The following is a 15,357-nucleotide window of genomic DNA, read 5'->3' as shown; positions in this document are numbered from 1 at the left end:
ACTGAGGAACCTTTAGTAGGACAAAGGTGGAAAAAACAGGGATTTTGGCAAGGACCAGGCTGGTGCCAAGCACCTCTGGAAGGCTCTCCCCATCCCATGATTGGCCTCCATGGCACAGCTCATCCCATGGGGGAACAGAGTGTGAAGCCACTTGGTTGGGCTCTGCCAGCACTGAGGAGGTCCCAGGGAGCACCATATCCACAACAATGTGCATTTCATCTTGAAGGAAAATGCCAGCTCTTTGCAGGACTTCCCCAAAAGGATCCCCCCCAAAAAAAACCAGTCACAGAAAGAAGCCATCCAAGCTGCAAACTGGGACCTACAAGAGGAAAGCTCCTGAGCAAGGAGCAACCCCAGGAGACCTTGAGCAGTGAATGCCCACGTTCCCAGCCTGACACCTCCCAGCTGTGCTAATGTGACCCCCACGTGTTGGTGACATCTGAGGTCACTGTGGGCAGGCAGGAATATTCCTGGGGAGCCCAAACACCTCCACATCTCCTCACCACAGCAGGGGGGGCCTGGGGAGCTGTGTACAGCATCACATGCTTTTATCACACACACACACACAAAAAAAAAAAGGTAAAAAGGGATAATAATGTACACATAAACATGTGGCAATTTTGGGGGGATTTTGCTGGACCCAAGGGGTTTGTTCTCCACTGTTTCAGGGGCCAACTGGAGGAGAGAAAGCTGGGAGAGACAGCAAGAGGAGCCATCCAGCCCCACCAAACTGGGCGGCAGCAAAACTTTCATTTCAGCCCTCAGTACAAAAATGCCCATGAGTGGAAAATGCTGATGGGCTCTTTGTGGAGGTCAGGGAAGGAAAGTGTGCTCTGTTCCTGCCATTCCTCCCCAGCTCCCTCATCTTGGTAGCTGTGCTCCCCAGGGTCCACAGGGGTACCTGAGGATTCTGTCCTGTAGCCTCACTGGCTCCTCTGGCTGGGCAGGGCTCAGCAATTTCCCTTCCTGCTGTAGGTATAAACCCTGCTGGGCTCTGAGAAACAAAATCTTTTATCTGTGTGGGCAGCATCCTCAGAAACACTTGGGTGAGGATCCCACACGGGTAAACACTGCATCCCTGGGTGCCACTGCTGCACCCCAGTGTCCTGCCACATGCACAGATGCCATGGAGCATCCCTATGGCCACACTCCAGAGCCTTCTTCAGAGCAGGGCATCCCATCCCATCCCATCCCATCCCATCCCATCCCATCCCATCCCATCCCAGCTGCTGGGATGTCCTCTCCTCCAGCCAGCCCACGCTCTCCTCTTTCTCCTGCAACCCCAACCCCAAAAAACCAGAGGAAAAGCCTGGCTGAGCACTCCCCTCCCCACACCATGCAGGCTCCCTCCCGGGCACATGCAGGAGGGCACAGTGCCAGCAGCTAATGGGAAAGTTCAGGGTCGGGGCGAGCTGTGGGGAGAGGCACATAAAGGGCTCATTGTGCTCCTGGGCTCCCTCTGCTCTGCCTCTACAGGGCTCGCAGTTCAACAACAAAACGTAGCCCAGAAATATGACAAGACACCTTTTTCCCAGGCTGCTGTTAAACTCTAATTAAACATTTCAGCACTCTTGAGCGAGGCAATGTCTGCTTCTCAGGCTCAGGCTATCTCAGCTGGAAAACATCTCCTCTGGTTGGAGGCAGGCTGCTGCAGGTTGACCCAAAAAGATGCCCCTCAGGCCTGGGGATGATGGGAACAGATGTACCAGGGTGGGCAGTCTGCTCCCACCTTTGGGATGACGTGGGGACTGCTTGCTGCTCCTCTCTCTGGAGCCTGGGGCTGGTCTGTCAGTGTTTGCATCCGTGTCAGCCCAGGGCAAAGGAGAGCCAGGCAATAGCTGCTCCATGATAGCTCCAAATCTGGCCTTGCTGACCCAGAAATTGCTCACTGATGGAGAAGGATCACGACTCTGCCTCATCCATGTGTCTCTGCAGGGCCTCACACAAGGCCCTTCCAACCCATCATCCTAGAAATCTCTGCTGTGATGCCTTCCAGCAGTCATACAGCACAGCCCACAAGCTCTGCCTTCAGACCTGGGAGGTTTTGGGACCTCAGAGCCCATATTTCAGTAAAGCAAATTCTTCCCAAGCTCATGGCCAGACCCTGGGGCCACTGCTTCCCCTCCAGACCTGGATCACCTGGCTCACCCACTCCAGAGGTCTGGATATTTAATAATAACCCAAGAGACAAGCAAAATGTTTGATTCTCATTCTTTGTGAACTTTGCAGTGCTGACCATCATCACCTTGTGACAATCCAGTTGGGTTTAAGTGACCACTTTCCCACTCCATCCCCATCACATTCCCCCACAGCTTCCAAGCCTGGGCAGGAAAATTGGGCTCAAGTCCCTCTTCTATCTCCCAAGGGAAGCAGAGGTGCTCCCAAAATTTTGTTTGGCCCATAAATTTCCAAAGTTCAGTGGGCTCAGTAGGAGATGACCAGCCTCAGGACATGAAGCTGAGGAAAGACTCAACCCCAAACCCTTCCCTTTCCAAAAATCCCACTCTTTGCTTTGCTCTGGGTTTTCCAGAGAGCAGAGCACAGCCTGGCATTGATCCCCTGAGAGGGGTTTGCTGCTTGCCCAGAGTGCCTGTGGGACTGTGTCACCTGATTCATGTCACCAAGAGAGAGGACCCTGTGCCCAGCTTTTGAGAGGTGACATCAGAGAAGTGAGGTCGGAGCTGCCACCCTGCTATTTTAAAGTATGGATGAGAAAGAAAAGAGCACAAAAGCAACGAAGCCAGGTGCTGCCTGAGCAAGGAGGGATGGAAATCAGCAGAAAAGGGCACAGTGTGAAGATCCCCCATGGATCACTTGGATGCCAGGATGGGCATGGAGATGTCAAGCTGACACAGCAGCCAGCCCTGCTGCACAAAGTCCTTAGGACTTTGTTTCTACCAAACACAGACTGTACCACAAAAAAAAAAAAAAAAAAAAACCAACCAACAAAACAAACAAACAAACAAACAAAAAAACCAAACCAACCATCTCTGTCTGCTTTAACATCTGGTAAAGCCACGTGGAGGGGACCCAGTGGTGCTGAGCTGCTGGCACCAATGTGGTTGAACTACAGCATCACCCACTGGGAGCAGTGAACCTGGGATGGGCAGCTCTGCCTCACTGGGGACTCACAAACCATCAGGTTTCCTTGGTAAACAGAGAGGCTGCCCAGGAAAGGGTTACTAAAAACCCTGCCAGTTCTAAGATTAAGTGGTGGGAAGGTGTCTTGCCCTGAAAGGCTGGAGCAGAGTGACAGCCCAGGCGATGACACTTGTAATTTGGCATCCTGTGGGGGTGGAATTTGGCAAAACTGGTCTCTCCTGCTCTGAGGACATTCCAGCTCCTGCACAAAGGGGCAGTCTGAATTGAACACCCTCAATAAACACAGCAGCCAGGGGTCTAATCCAGCTCAGGACCCACAGTTAGTGACAAGCAGCACTGCTTGTCCTGTCCCGTCCTGACCCATCCTGACTGGGGGCCTCTGGGCCTCCAGCTTCCACCAGTGCTGCAATTCCTGCCACCAGGATCACCCCTTGCAACCCTCAACCTGGTGTCTGGGCTGCCCCCCATGGGACACTGTCACCCCCAAGAAAATGGCAACACCAATTTGTAGCTGGGACCCCCAGGATGGCACCTGCCTGACAACCCTGGAGGGGGCTGTCCCCGGGTGCCACGCACCCCCAGGGCTTGTCCCCCTCTGGTGCCACCAGGATGGGGTGGGAAGATGCATTTAGGAAGGAATCTTAATTTTTCAAGCAAAAACAGGGCCCTCAAATCCTCCCCACGTAGCACCAAGGTGTGCTGTGCTGCCTGGACTTGTGGGACATGGATGCACCCAGACCCCCAAGGGTGCCCTGGGTGGCACTGCGAGCCACAGTCCTGGCACAGACACGGCTGCAACGCAGTGAGGGACAGGACTGGGGGTGACGAGGTGATGACAGGAACACACACCAAGGGCACCCATCACCAGGGCAAGGCAGATGCCAAGGGGGCTCCCCCCAACCTCTCTGCACAACCATCCCTGGAACCGCATCCCCACCAGGCACAGCGCCCCACAGCCTCCCCGCTGAGGATGTTGTGACACTGTGATAGGGGTGATGAGGGACCAGATCCTGACTTAATTGCCTGTTTCCCAGGCTCTTTCTCCAGCTGCCCCCCGCCAGGATGCGTGTGCTGACAGGATGGCATCGGGGCACAAGAGGGAAGCAGGGACAAAGGCGCTGTGCTCCTCCTCCTGCTCTTGTCAAGGCCGAGGCACTCCGGCTGTGAAGGGAAAACGTTCCCAGGGTGAAGGTGTTAAATACCCTTCTCCCGTGCTGCTGTCACCTCACAGTCCTTGGGGTGTGAGAATCAGACTCTATTATCCCCTCATTAGGAACTAACATACTGTACTAACCTTTTCACATGAAAGCTACGGTCTGTTCCTCAACAAAAGCTGACGCTTGGTTCCCAGGAGTGGAAAAAACCCCAACCCCAGAAGCACTTAGCGGGGGCCAGGGGTTGGGGGCTGGGGGCTGGGGACCAGGGCCACGCAGAGCTGTCACCATGCAGAGCCAGAGGATGGTCTGGGGGGAGGAAGGGGCTCCATGGGTGAGGGGCCAGCTGGGCACACAGCGTTGAGCAGCAGAAACCCCTGGGGGGTGAGGGGTCTTTACACCAGACCCTGAGGTGGCTGCAGTTCCCCCTGACTGTCCCCCCCATCCGGGGAGGGATGGAGAGGCTGTGAGTAGTGGTGCAAAGGGGACTTTGTCCTTTCCTGAGGTTTGAGGACACTGTCCCACTGTCCCTTAGACAGGGGTCCCAGACTGGCAGACACCTTCAGCTCCCCCCAAGGTCCCCCCCAAGCAGCTTCCAGGCTCAGGCTGGTTCTTCCCGCACCACTGACCAAAGCACGTTGGGATTTGCAAGATGTGAAACTCCCACTCCTCTGCTGGTTGTCTGGAGAGGTGGGAAACTTGGCTGGGAAAGCCTCACCGGGCCATGGAAAAATCCATCTGCACAGCACCTGGGGACCCAGGTCAGCATCTGGTGAGGACAGATTTTAAGAGCACCAAGCACAACAGGTGACATTTCCGTCCCTGGGAAATGTGTCAGCAGCAAGGACAGGACTTGCATCACCACAGACCACATCTCCCTGCCCCAGACATTGGCAGGAATTGCTCGAGAAGACGAAGAGTTGGCATAACATCCTCCTGGCTCAGGCTTTTAATTAAAGGAGACCTGCCTGGGGTGACAATTTGAGCTTCTGCCCATCACATCTGCTTGATGGTGAGATAAAGAAGGAGCTAGAGGAGGGATCTTGAAATAAAAAGATGTTTCCTTGTTCTTTCACTTCAAAACATCTGCTCTGCCCTGTTTTTTGTTAGAAAACTTTGACACCTCCGAGAAGTGGGCTTGAAAGGTGCCCAGGGCCTCAGTGGGTGCCACACCTAGGGACACATCCCTGCAGATATTCCACACCTGGGGACAGGTCCCTGCCTTCCCACATGGCTGCATGACCCCACAGATTCCAGATCCACTTGCCACCTTGCAGCCTTGACCATCTCCACGCTGGAGGAAAGCAGGAGTAAAGAGAGATGCATGCCCATTTTTTTCCTTTATTCTTCCCCTTCCTCCCTGCCTGCCTCCACCTGCAGCTGGCTGTGAAGGCAGCTCCCTCCCTGACCCCACGACCTGCCTGTCCCTACACACACATTTTTATTAGATCCTAGCCCGAGCCCACTAAGCTGTTTCACACAGGCTGCTGGTGACAGCTTCCAGAGCTGTTTTGCTGCCAGGGGATGCTGTGGAGGTGTTGGTGCTACACGCTGCTTTGCAAAGTAATTGAATTAAACCCAGTGAAACGTTTCGGTGCTGCCTGGCTGCTCCTCTCCAGGACAGGGCTGGGTGCAGTGGCCCGGGGTGGCCTGGAGCACACGTGGCTGCTCTCCTGGGCCAGCTCAGCTGCTCTTTTCAGAAGGTCACTTTTCTTCTCAGTTGCTGCAGTTCAGATTTGGGTCATCAGGTTTGATCTCAGCGTGTCAGAGGACTGGAATTCCGGGGGAAGCAGCAGGAGGATAAATGCCGGTTGGCTCCCGGTGGTGCTGTTTTGGGCCGGTTTCAGAAAACCTCTCGGTTCCCTTAGTCTGGCAAACGGGCTGGGAAACCTGGCAGGAGGTTCAGTTCATCACCCGACACAGGTCCCTGCCCGCAGTGCCCGTGGCAGCACCTCTGCACACGTGGGTGTCACGGAGATGAGCAGGCAGGGGAGTCAGAAGCACCTCTGAGCCACAAACCGGGCCAGAGCCATCGCTGCAAGGCGAGAAAAGATCCTTACCCAGGGGCTGGGTTGGGTAAGGCTGGAGGAGGGAGATCTGGTGCAGAGGAGAGGTGCAGAGCTGAGCTGGGATCCTTGTCTCTCCAGCCACTGTTCCCAGGCTTCCCAGTGCCAACAAAATCCCCCAGGTCTTGAAGCTGTTGGTGCTGGCCGGGGAGGGGGAGGCAGAGCACTGTCCAACTCACTGCAGCTGTGGGACCGCAGTTTCCCCGGTGCCATCGGCCCGTTCCGGCTCCCCTGAGCTCCTCTCCAGCTCCACACGTCGAGTGGGTGCAGCGTGGGAGATGTGTGGTGTTGTCCCAGCAAGGTCACTTGTCCCCGGGGTGGACGGCAGCCCCGGACCTGCCGGGAGAGCAGGCAGGAGACACAAATGGAGACAGAGGTTTAGAGGATGGCTTCGGATTTTCTGCTTCCCCCACCTGATGCCTGCCTGAACCCCCTCATTGATAAGAAGTTCACCACCAACCAAGCCACCCTGAGACAATGAAAATTGACTTAAAAGGTGACATTTAAGCTGAAACAAGTGATTTCCTCCCCCAGTTTTCATAGACTAACAGAATCATAGAATGGCTACGGTTGGAAGGGACCCTAAAACTCATCCAGTTCCAACCCCCCTGCCTGGGCAGGGACACCTCCCACTAGACCAGGCTGCTCCAAGCCCCATCCAACCTGGCCTTCAATACTTCCAGGGATGGAGCAGCCACAACTTCCCTGGGCAACCTGTGCCAGTGTCTCACTACCCTCAAATTACAGAATTTCTTCCTCGTGTCCAACCTAAATCTCCCCTCTTCAGGTTCGAAACCATTTCCCCTTGTCCTCTCACTACACACCCATGCAAAAAGCTCTACCCCAGCTTTCTTGTAGTCCCCTCCAGATTTTGGAAGTTTGCTATGAGGTCACCTTGGAGCCTCCTTTTCTCCAGGCTGAACTTCCTCAGCCTTTCTTCATATTCAGTCTTTCAGCTCAGTTCATGCAGTGTCACAGTCTGGGCCACGCAGATGGCAAGCTGGGGACCTCTTTAGCTCCATCAGCATCCTCATCCAACACTCTCTGTGGGTCCCTGAAGCCTCGTTGGTCCCCACCAGACATGTCAGGGGTCTCAGTGCCCTTTTCTTCACTGTTCTTTGCCTATGACCACAGCTGTTTACAATTTCTGGGCTGCAATCCCACACTGGTGGCTCACGGTGAGCTTCTCGACATGGTTCTTGCTCCTCCAGCTTTAGGCTTGGTCGAAGGATGGTACAGGACTAAAGGCAACCTGTGGTGGTGCCACCTGTGCCCTGCTGGGTTTCAGAGTCTGGAGATGGCAGAGGAGGCTGTGACAGAGCAGCACGACTCAGCCACCCCTTCAGAGAGCTCCCAGCTGGTCCCAGTGGGACTGAATCCAGGTCTGGGCTAAAGGAATGTGGGGTGTGATGGCAGCATGGCACAAGGCACCAGTCAGGAGCTGTGCTGGGCTCCTGTGGCATGTGGCACCATGATGGTGACATGACAAAGCTCCTGCTAAGGACAGGAGACCCAGGGACTGGGGACACCCAGGTTTGCTGTGCTTGTGCCACTCAGCCAAACCACCAAGCCCTGTCCCTGCCCTCACCACAAACCAGAGAGACTTTGCTGTGTCCCCACTGTGTGATGGCACCTGACAGGGGGTGACAGGGACAATTCTGACCAGCCTGGCTGGGCCAGGAGCAGTGCAGCTGCCTCAGTGCAAGGACAACCCCACAGCCTTCTCCTTCAGCAAGCACCCCAGAGCCTCCAGCCTCCTGAGGGATGCTCAGCGGGTGCTGCCAACACTTGGTGGTCCCCAAATCCCCCCAGAGAGGGGATGGTGATGCTGTGGGCTGGGGCTCAGCACAGAGCCCCTCTCCACAGCCCTGGGAAAGCCCAGCACTGGCTGCTGCCATCCCACTGTGCGGCAGAGATGAGAAGAAAAACAACTCCTGGGGCTTCCCCTCACCTCCCATCCTTGCCCCCACGCCGTGGCCCCACCAGCTCTTTCATCTCCAAGTGCCAGAGGCTCTTTCATCTCCCGCCCGGAGGTGTGAACCTCTCCCCTGTCACCAAAGCCACCCCAGTCCCCGGCCACCACCGCTGGCATCGGCACTGGGACCAACGCTGCCGGAACAAATGGCTGGGAGCCCAACCTGCCCTGCCAGGCCCTGCTCGCCAGAAGGGGGGTGAGGGACAATCACCTCCGTCACCTCTGGATCCCCCAAATCTTCTCCCAGGAGCTGGCAGAGAAACGGAGGCACCGGGATTGCTTCTCCCTCTCCCCACAAGTAAGATGCCACGGGGGGGTGCCTGCTGTTGTTCACATTTGCTCAAACTCAGCTCCTCTTTGGTACCTTGTGCTGACACAAAACCAGCCCACAGGGAGATAACCCCATGGGCAGAGGTCTGTGCCACCAGAGCCCTCCCTGACCTGCAGGATAAGGTGGTTCCCCAGCCCCAAAAGCCCAAAGGAATTGTCCTGATGGAACCACCCGGGCCACCCTGCCCGACCTCCAGCCCAGGTGGGAGATAAGCTTGGCCTCCTCCTGGCACAGAACCCTGCAGTTTATGGTTCAGCTATAGCTCCTCCTTGGATTCTGGTTTAATGGTGACAAAGCTTCGCTGTCACCACACAGGTCAGGGCACAGGGAATGGAGATGGTTCTGCCAAACTCCTGTGAATGAGCAGCCTGAAATGAGCTGCTAGATGGGTATGGAATGCAAAGAGAGGACAGCTGGAGCAAGGAGGGGGCATCTGAAACATCCTGTCTGCTGGAGAGCATCTCCATTCCCAACCCCATCCTCATCCTCAGTTCCATCCCCATCCATGTCCCCCATCCCTGCGTGTTCCCAGGCTCACAGGGAACAACCCAACCTCGTCAAGTGTTGACTCAGCACCTGGGCACAAGCAGGTGGTGGCAGTGGCATATTGTCCCCAGGGCACATCTGGAGCTGAGGAGGCATTTTGGCCAAAGCCCTCAAGGTGCAGCCACTTGTTTCTTCCACCCACCAGGGAGGACCCAGATCAGTGAATGCTGAAAATCCCACTTCTCGGAAAGCTGTTCCCATTTTTTTCCACAGGTCTTTGAAAACAACACTTGGCTGTTGCCCAGCACTAGCAGTGTTGCATTGCCCCTCCAGCTCCTAGACTCCCCAGTGACCTCCAGGAATATTTCTCCAGCTGCCCACACAGATTTCCCAGGGAAGGCAGCGTGGATCCTCACAGCCCAGCAGCCACATTCCCACTCTCCAGCTCGGGCTGCCCCATTCTCCGGGATGATCCCAGCTCCTAGAGGAGGCTTTTGTTTTTCCTTCTGATGTGGGATGCATCCAGAGGACCTGGTGGCAGCAAATGCATTTGTCACTTTTCCCTGTTTGCCTCCCTGCTGGACACAAAGCCCGTGGATCCCCCTTGGATATGGCTGTTTAGACCATTTGGCTTCAGCTCATTTGAGCTTTTGGGGACAGCTCTGGAGTCACCCTGGCCTGGGTGGTCCCTGCACGGACCCCAGAGGACAGGGTGCTGGAGCCTCAGATCTTGGTGAGACTTTGGCAGCAAAATCAGATTTCAGAGGGGAAACGAGGGCTGGAAGCCTCAGCCTTGGTGCTCAACTAATTTTCTCCAAGGAGAAACATGCAAAGCCTGATCACGACCAAGCAGATTGCAAGGTTCAAGTTCACCTGCAGTTCCTTGCTGTCAGATCCCAGGAGGAAAAGCCAGAGGCGGGATGGAGGGATTTTCCCAGCAGGCTCCTGCCCTGGCACGCTGCCTGTCCCCAGATGCTCCGTGATGCTGCAGAGCTCTGGCGCCAGACACAGAGCAGCTGAGCTTCATTTAGCTGCTCAGGGCCACTCTGCTGCACACCCACAGAGCTTCATCAGGGAAATTCCCTGCCTGGCCTCTTCCCGAAAAGAGGCTGGAGTAGGAGTGTGGGTCAGATCCAGCCCTGGGCCCTTCCTAATGTTGCCAGCTGGAGATTAAAACCTTGTAAGCAAAGGAGAGCCTGAGGATGAGGGAGATGCTCACCCATCAGCAGGTGTCCAGGTGGGGTGAGAGCAGACACTGCAGACTCCCCTGGGGTTCACAGGCTGGGCACTCTGCTTTTGTCATGCCCTTTCCCAGCATGAATTTTTGGCACAATATTCCCTCCCTCCTTCCCTCCCTCCCTCTCTCTGGGAAATTTTGCTGATAAGGCCAGGATTGAGATACAGAAAAACGCCTCCACGTTTCCACCCAATTTATCTGCTGCAGCATCCATCCTGTCCCTCCCTGGCTCTCCCAGCAGCAATGGGGGAAGCTCAGGTGATGCTCAGACCCTCAAGCATCTCTCCTGGCAATGTGAGCAGACCAGCAGACACCGGAGCATCACTGGGGACCACTGGTCCCACTCCAGTCAGGTTCCCATGGCGTTACCCCAAGAGTGAAAGGGGGGCCCTGGAGTGCCTGACAATGGCTCTTTCCTTCCCCCCTCAATAGCAGCGAGGGCCAGGCTGGGCTGACATGGAACTGTGCACAACAAAAGGCAGTGTCCCAACAAATCTTCTCAGGAGCTGGGTCCCCCGGGTGACCCGGAGTTAGCCCGGACTTCTGCTCCTGCCCGGCCCTCCGGAGCAGGAATGTCCCCGCGCGCTGGGCCGGGGCTGGTTCCCACGCTTCCAACCTGCTTTGCTATTTATCAGCACCCGGCCTCTAATCCCCTTTGTGAAGGTCTGATTCAAGCTCAGCACAATGTGGTGAAAAGGGAGGGGGGGGAGGTGGGAGATGAGGGAGGGAAAAGCAGTTCCAAAGAATGAGAATCAAACCTTTTACCCCCTGCCCAGATGAGGGTTCCCTGGGGATTCTGGAGGCTGTCACCTCGCTGGGCAGTGCCAGGCTGGGTGGGAGCTGGGTGGCTCAGCCCCCTGGAAGGAGCTTGTGGTGGGAGATGATGGTGTTTAAAGAGCACACATTTTTAAAAAAATCACCTGTGTCCTCTGGCAAGTTAATTCAGATTTCATGCTCGTGGCTCTTTCACGAGCCTCCTCCTGCAGCAGCTTCACCCAACACCCTTGAGATGAGGAGCCCGCTCTCCGTGGGACCAGCACTGGAGGGCACAGAAATCCCAATCTCCTCCTGTCCAGCCACCCCACCACAGCCTCTCCCCGCTGCCACAACCTTCTCTCTTTGCAGACCTCTGGTTCTGACCAGTTCTGACCGTTTCTATCTGGTTCTGGCCGGTTCTGACCAGTTCTGTCTGGTTCTGGCCAGTTCTGACTGGTTCCAACTGGTTCTGTCCGATTCAATCCAGTTCCAACTGGTTCCAGCCAGTTCCAACCAGTTCAATCCAGTTCCGACCAGTTCAATCTGGTTCTGACCAGTTCTGACCCTCTGGGGGCCAATCACACCCTGAAATTTCCCCCTCCCCAGACCAGGCAGAGCTGGGCTCAGGTGCCCTGTGCTGGGTTCCTGCTCCATCCTCCCCAGGGCCGAGCACCTCAGCCAACTCCTGTTTGCTGGAGGGGAGGATTCCAAAGCCCTTTCCACAGAGAACTCTGGAACAAAACAGTTTCCAAAGGCTGCACTATTTACAAATGAGGGGTTTCAAGCTTTTGTCCTAAATCCAATGCTGTTTTCTTTGCAAATGGTGGGGTAAAAAAGCAAAAGAAGAGACGACCTCGAATGCTAATCTTGTTAGGTTAAACTGTTCACTAAACAGATGGAGGTGGAAGGCAATGGGATTTTTGTCTTTCAGAGGAAGGGGTTAGGATTGTAGGGCAGGGAGGTCATTCCGGGCAAACTGGCAGCTTTGCTCTTTGTGTTGCAAGAGCAGGGAGAATATTTTCTCCCTGGCAAAATGCTCCAGGCTGAGATGGTCTGGAGGGGTTTAACCCCCTGTTACTCTGCTGGTCTCACAGGATGGAGCCCCTGAGCCTTGTTTCAGGCATTGGGGTTGCTCAGGGCCAGTGCACCCCAAAAGGGAGATGCTGAGAAAGACCCCATTGCTCCCCAATGCCACAGCACCTGGATATCCCTTGGGAAGGATATCCAGGATATCCCAAAAACCACACTGAGGCTCCTCCAGTGCTTGGCCCATTTGGGTAGGGCAGGAGGGACAGCAGCCACCAGCAGGACATTCAGCATCCACTGGGAGCTGCTCCCAGGATGACTCCATGCAAGAGCTGTCAGGCTGGCAAGAAGTTTTGTGCCCTCAGCTGTGAATGGGAGCAATGTCCCTAAATCCCTCTGGAGAGAGAGAATGTTTCAGTCAGAGGTTCCGGATCCACAGGGGAACGGGGTGGCAGCCATGGCACAGACCCTTTCACCACCCCATGGGCTTGGCTGTGGCACCTGAGGGGTTGGGTGGGACTTGTGCTGTCACTTCTGGTCAGGGCTGGGGTAAGGAGCTGATGGAATGTCACTGTAGCACCTGGAACAGGTAGTTCAGATTAACCCAAACCACTTCCCTGCTGATCTCATCCCCTTGTCCCCAAAGCCAGGCAGGGAGCAGGCAGGGAGCTGACAGAGCCCCAGGAGCTGCCCTGCTGCAGAGGGGCTGAGGTGACATGGCCACTGTCACCCCCCAGCCCTGCATCCCTTCCTAATGACAGGGCTGGAGGACTCTCTTGGACCTGTTAGGGTGCAGCACCCAGCCTGCAGCCATCCTTCACCCCACAGAACCCCATGGGCACCAGGAGCAAGTGGGTTCACCATGGAGGAGGGCACTACCACCTAGCTGGGAGACATCAGGATCCAGAGGGATGTGACAAGGTGCTGGCAGACACCCAGGACACCACAGAGAGCAGTGAATACTTGCTGGGGTGACTCTGAATCCCTCCAGGTTTTCCTAAGCTCTCCCAGGTCTCTCCTTGCTGCAGCCTGACCCTGCATCCAGGGAGTCAAGAGATGCAGCCTGGGTGCTCCTGCCAGCCTGGGTGCTGGTATCACCCTGCCTGCTAATGCCAGCCCAGCTACTTAGCTGCCACCCATGCCACCACCATGAGCAAAGGTGACTGCTTCCCCAGTCACCTACTGACACCTTTTTGGGGACAAACAACAGCCAAGAGAATCCAGCTCATGCCCAGATTTCACCTCACTTGGGCTCTCTGTGGGAAGAAAATGAAAGCCCCCTGCGGGGACCTGTGACCTGCTGGTGTCACCCCATCCTGCTGTCCCCATCACCCTCAGCAGCCAGAGCTGGCAGGAAGCATGGGGCTAGACAGGGTCCCCATGACCCTCCCTGCCATCCCCAGGGCCCAAGGCTCTGGTTTGGGCCATGTGCCACGCTGGCAGGTGGTGGTCACACCAGTTTCCTGCCCTTCCTACCCGTGGGTGCATGTGCCTGTACCCCACCACGCTGCTGGGATGCTCCAGAGGGCACCTGGGGTGAAGCAGCAACAGAAACGAAAACATAAAAGTATGAAGAATTGATTAAAAAAACCCAAAAAAACAACAACCCCCAACCGGATCTGACAAACCGGCAGTCAGGGACGAGGAACTGCCCAGTGGGTGAAACCTCAGGGGTCCACCACAAACAGAATCCACAAACAGAGGCAGGAGAGGATGTGGGAAGGAAAGGGAGGAGATCCTGAGTGTGGTCAAGGAGAGGGCAGCTGGGAGAGGTGGGATGGCTGCAACAGCTGAAACCGGGCGGGATGTGAGGAGATCCCCTCTGGGCAGCACGCCCAGCCCTGGCTCAGGGACCTTGGAGGCATTGGGCAAAGCCAGACAACCCTGAGCACTCAGGAATGCTCTGGTCTGCAGGTCTGGATCCCAGAGGACTCTGCACAGGTGCTGTGACACAGGAGAACCTGGTGCTAGAGCTGCTGGGGTTGGCATAAAACTCTTTGTTTTAAATTAACAGCTAAGGAGAGGGTGCTGGTGGGTCCTCCTGATGGGACGTGCTTCCCCGAGCCTCATCCAGAGCCAGACCCAAAAAATATCCCATGGGAAGACTCAGGACAGCTGAATACATGCTCGAATCCACTGCTTCCAGCCACAACAGCACAACCACAGCAGCACAGCCAGCAGTGCCAGCAGCCTGTCCCTGCAGAGCTCCCTTCTCTGCCCAGCCCAGCCCAGCACCCTTCTGTGATCCAGAGCAGGGGCTCACTGGGACACAAGGGTCCCCTCCATGCTCACCCAGCCCTGACTGCCACCCAGCCAGGTTTGCTGGCAACAAACCCCAGGAACCCAGCATCCCTGGAGCCACTCTGAGCTGGGAGGAAACTTCCCACCAACACTTTTATCATGGCAAGAGCAAATTCATGCAGTGTCCCAGTTGGGATAAACTCTCCTGGCTGCTCCTGCTTCTCCCTCCCCAACCACTCTGCGGATGAAGCACCCGATGCTTCCTCCTGCCAGCTACAGCTACAAATCCTCCCTGGGATGCAGCAGCCCGGGCTGAAGGGAGCCGGGAAGGGAGGTAGGGACACGGTCTGCTCCACATCCCTCCCTGGGGGCTGCAGCCGCTGTGACCACACGAGGAGCAGGATGGCCGCAGGCATCTGGTTTCGCTGGTGCAATGTGAGCTGGTTCTCAGCGGGTGCTTTCACACCCCGGCCCCGTGTCGTGAGGATGCAGCCTGGTCCAGGATGGGAATTCGCTATTGTGTGTCCACCCCTCCCCTGCCGTTCAAAAAAACCCCAAAAAAAAAGAAAAAAACCCAAAAAACCAACAACACCCCCCCCCCCCCAAAAAAAAAAACAAAAAACCACCAAAACAAAAAAAACCCAAAAAACCAAAACCCAAAACAAAATAAAAAAACAAAAACCCCAGGAGACTGAAAACCCAGCGTCCAAAAAAAAAGTGTGAAAAAAGGAAACAAAAAGGTGAAGCATCTGGAGTGCCCAGAGGCTCAGCTGTGGGGCTGTGACAGTAAACAAATGACAGTCCTGGCTTCCAGGTATTTGTCACCTTGCCCACTGTGAGGCTTGGGGCTGTGGAGAGATGTGCTGGAGAAAGCAACAAAGGGGAAGAGGGAGAGTGTTTCGTGGCATGAGCTGAAATTCCTTGTGCCATCCAAATGGGGAATTTTGCCCTTTCAGTCCCAGCTGTGCCAATCCCCAATCCGA

The 15,357-nt window shown here is 55.7% G+C and overlaps 1 protein-coding gene across 4 annotated transcripts in view; it reads right to left on the bottom strand.

The window, feature by feature from the left end:
• The window catches only part of EXD3 (exonuclease 3'-5' domain containing 3), a 216,441-nt gene that overhangs the window by 18,211 nt on the left and 182,873 nt on the right, over window positions 1-15,357 (bottom strand). Inside the window, exon 20 of one of the 4 annotated variants that reach the window (XM_071766071.1) lies at window positions 5,586-6,658. The exons of the other annotated variants lie outside the window; for them this stretch is intronic. Within the exon in view, the coding sequence (XP_071622172.1) occupies window positions 6,251-6,658 (408 nt within the window). The 3' untranslated portion in view covers window positions 5,586-6,250. Of the gene's footprint in view, window positions 1-5,585; window positions 6,659-15,357 lie in introns of those variants that run through there. 4 annotated transcript variants of the gene reach the window in all.

The sequence above is a fragment of the Heliangelus exortis genome, chromosome 22 (genome assembly GCF_036169615.1).
Source record: "Heliangelus exortis chromosome 22, bHelExo1.hap1, whole genome shotgun sequence".
NCBI lineage: Eukaryota > Metazoa > Chordata > Aves > Apodiformes > Trochilidae > Heliangelus > Heliangelus exortis.
The sequence above is the reverse complement of the archived record's forward strand: the minus strand, read 5'-3'. Positions and strand labels throughout refer to the sequence as shown.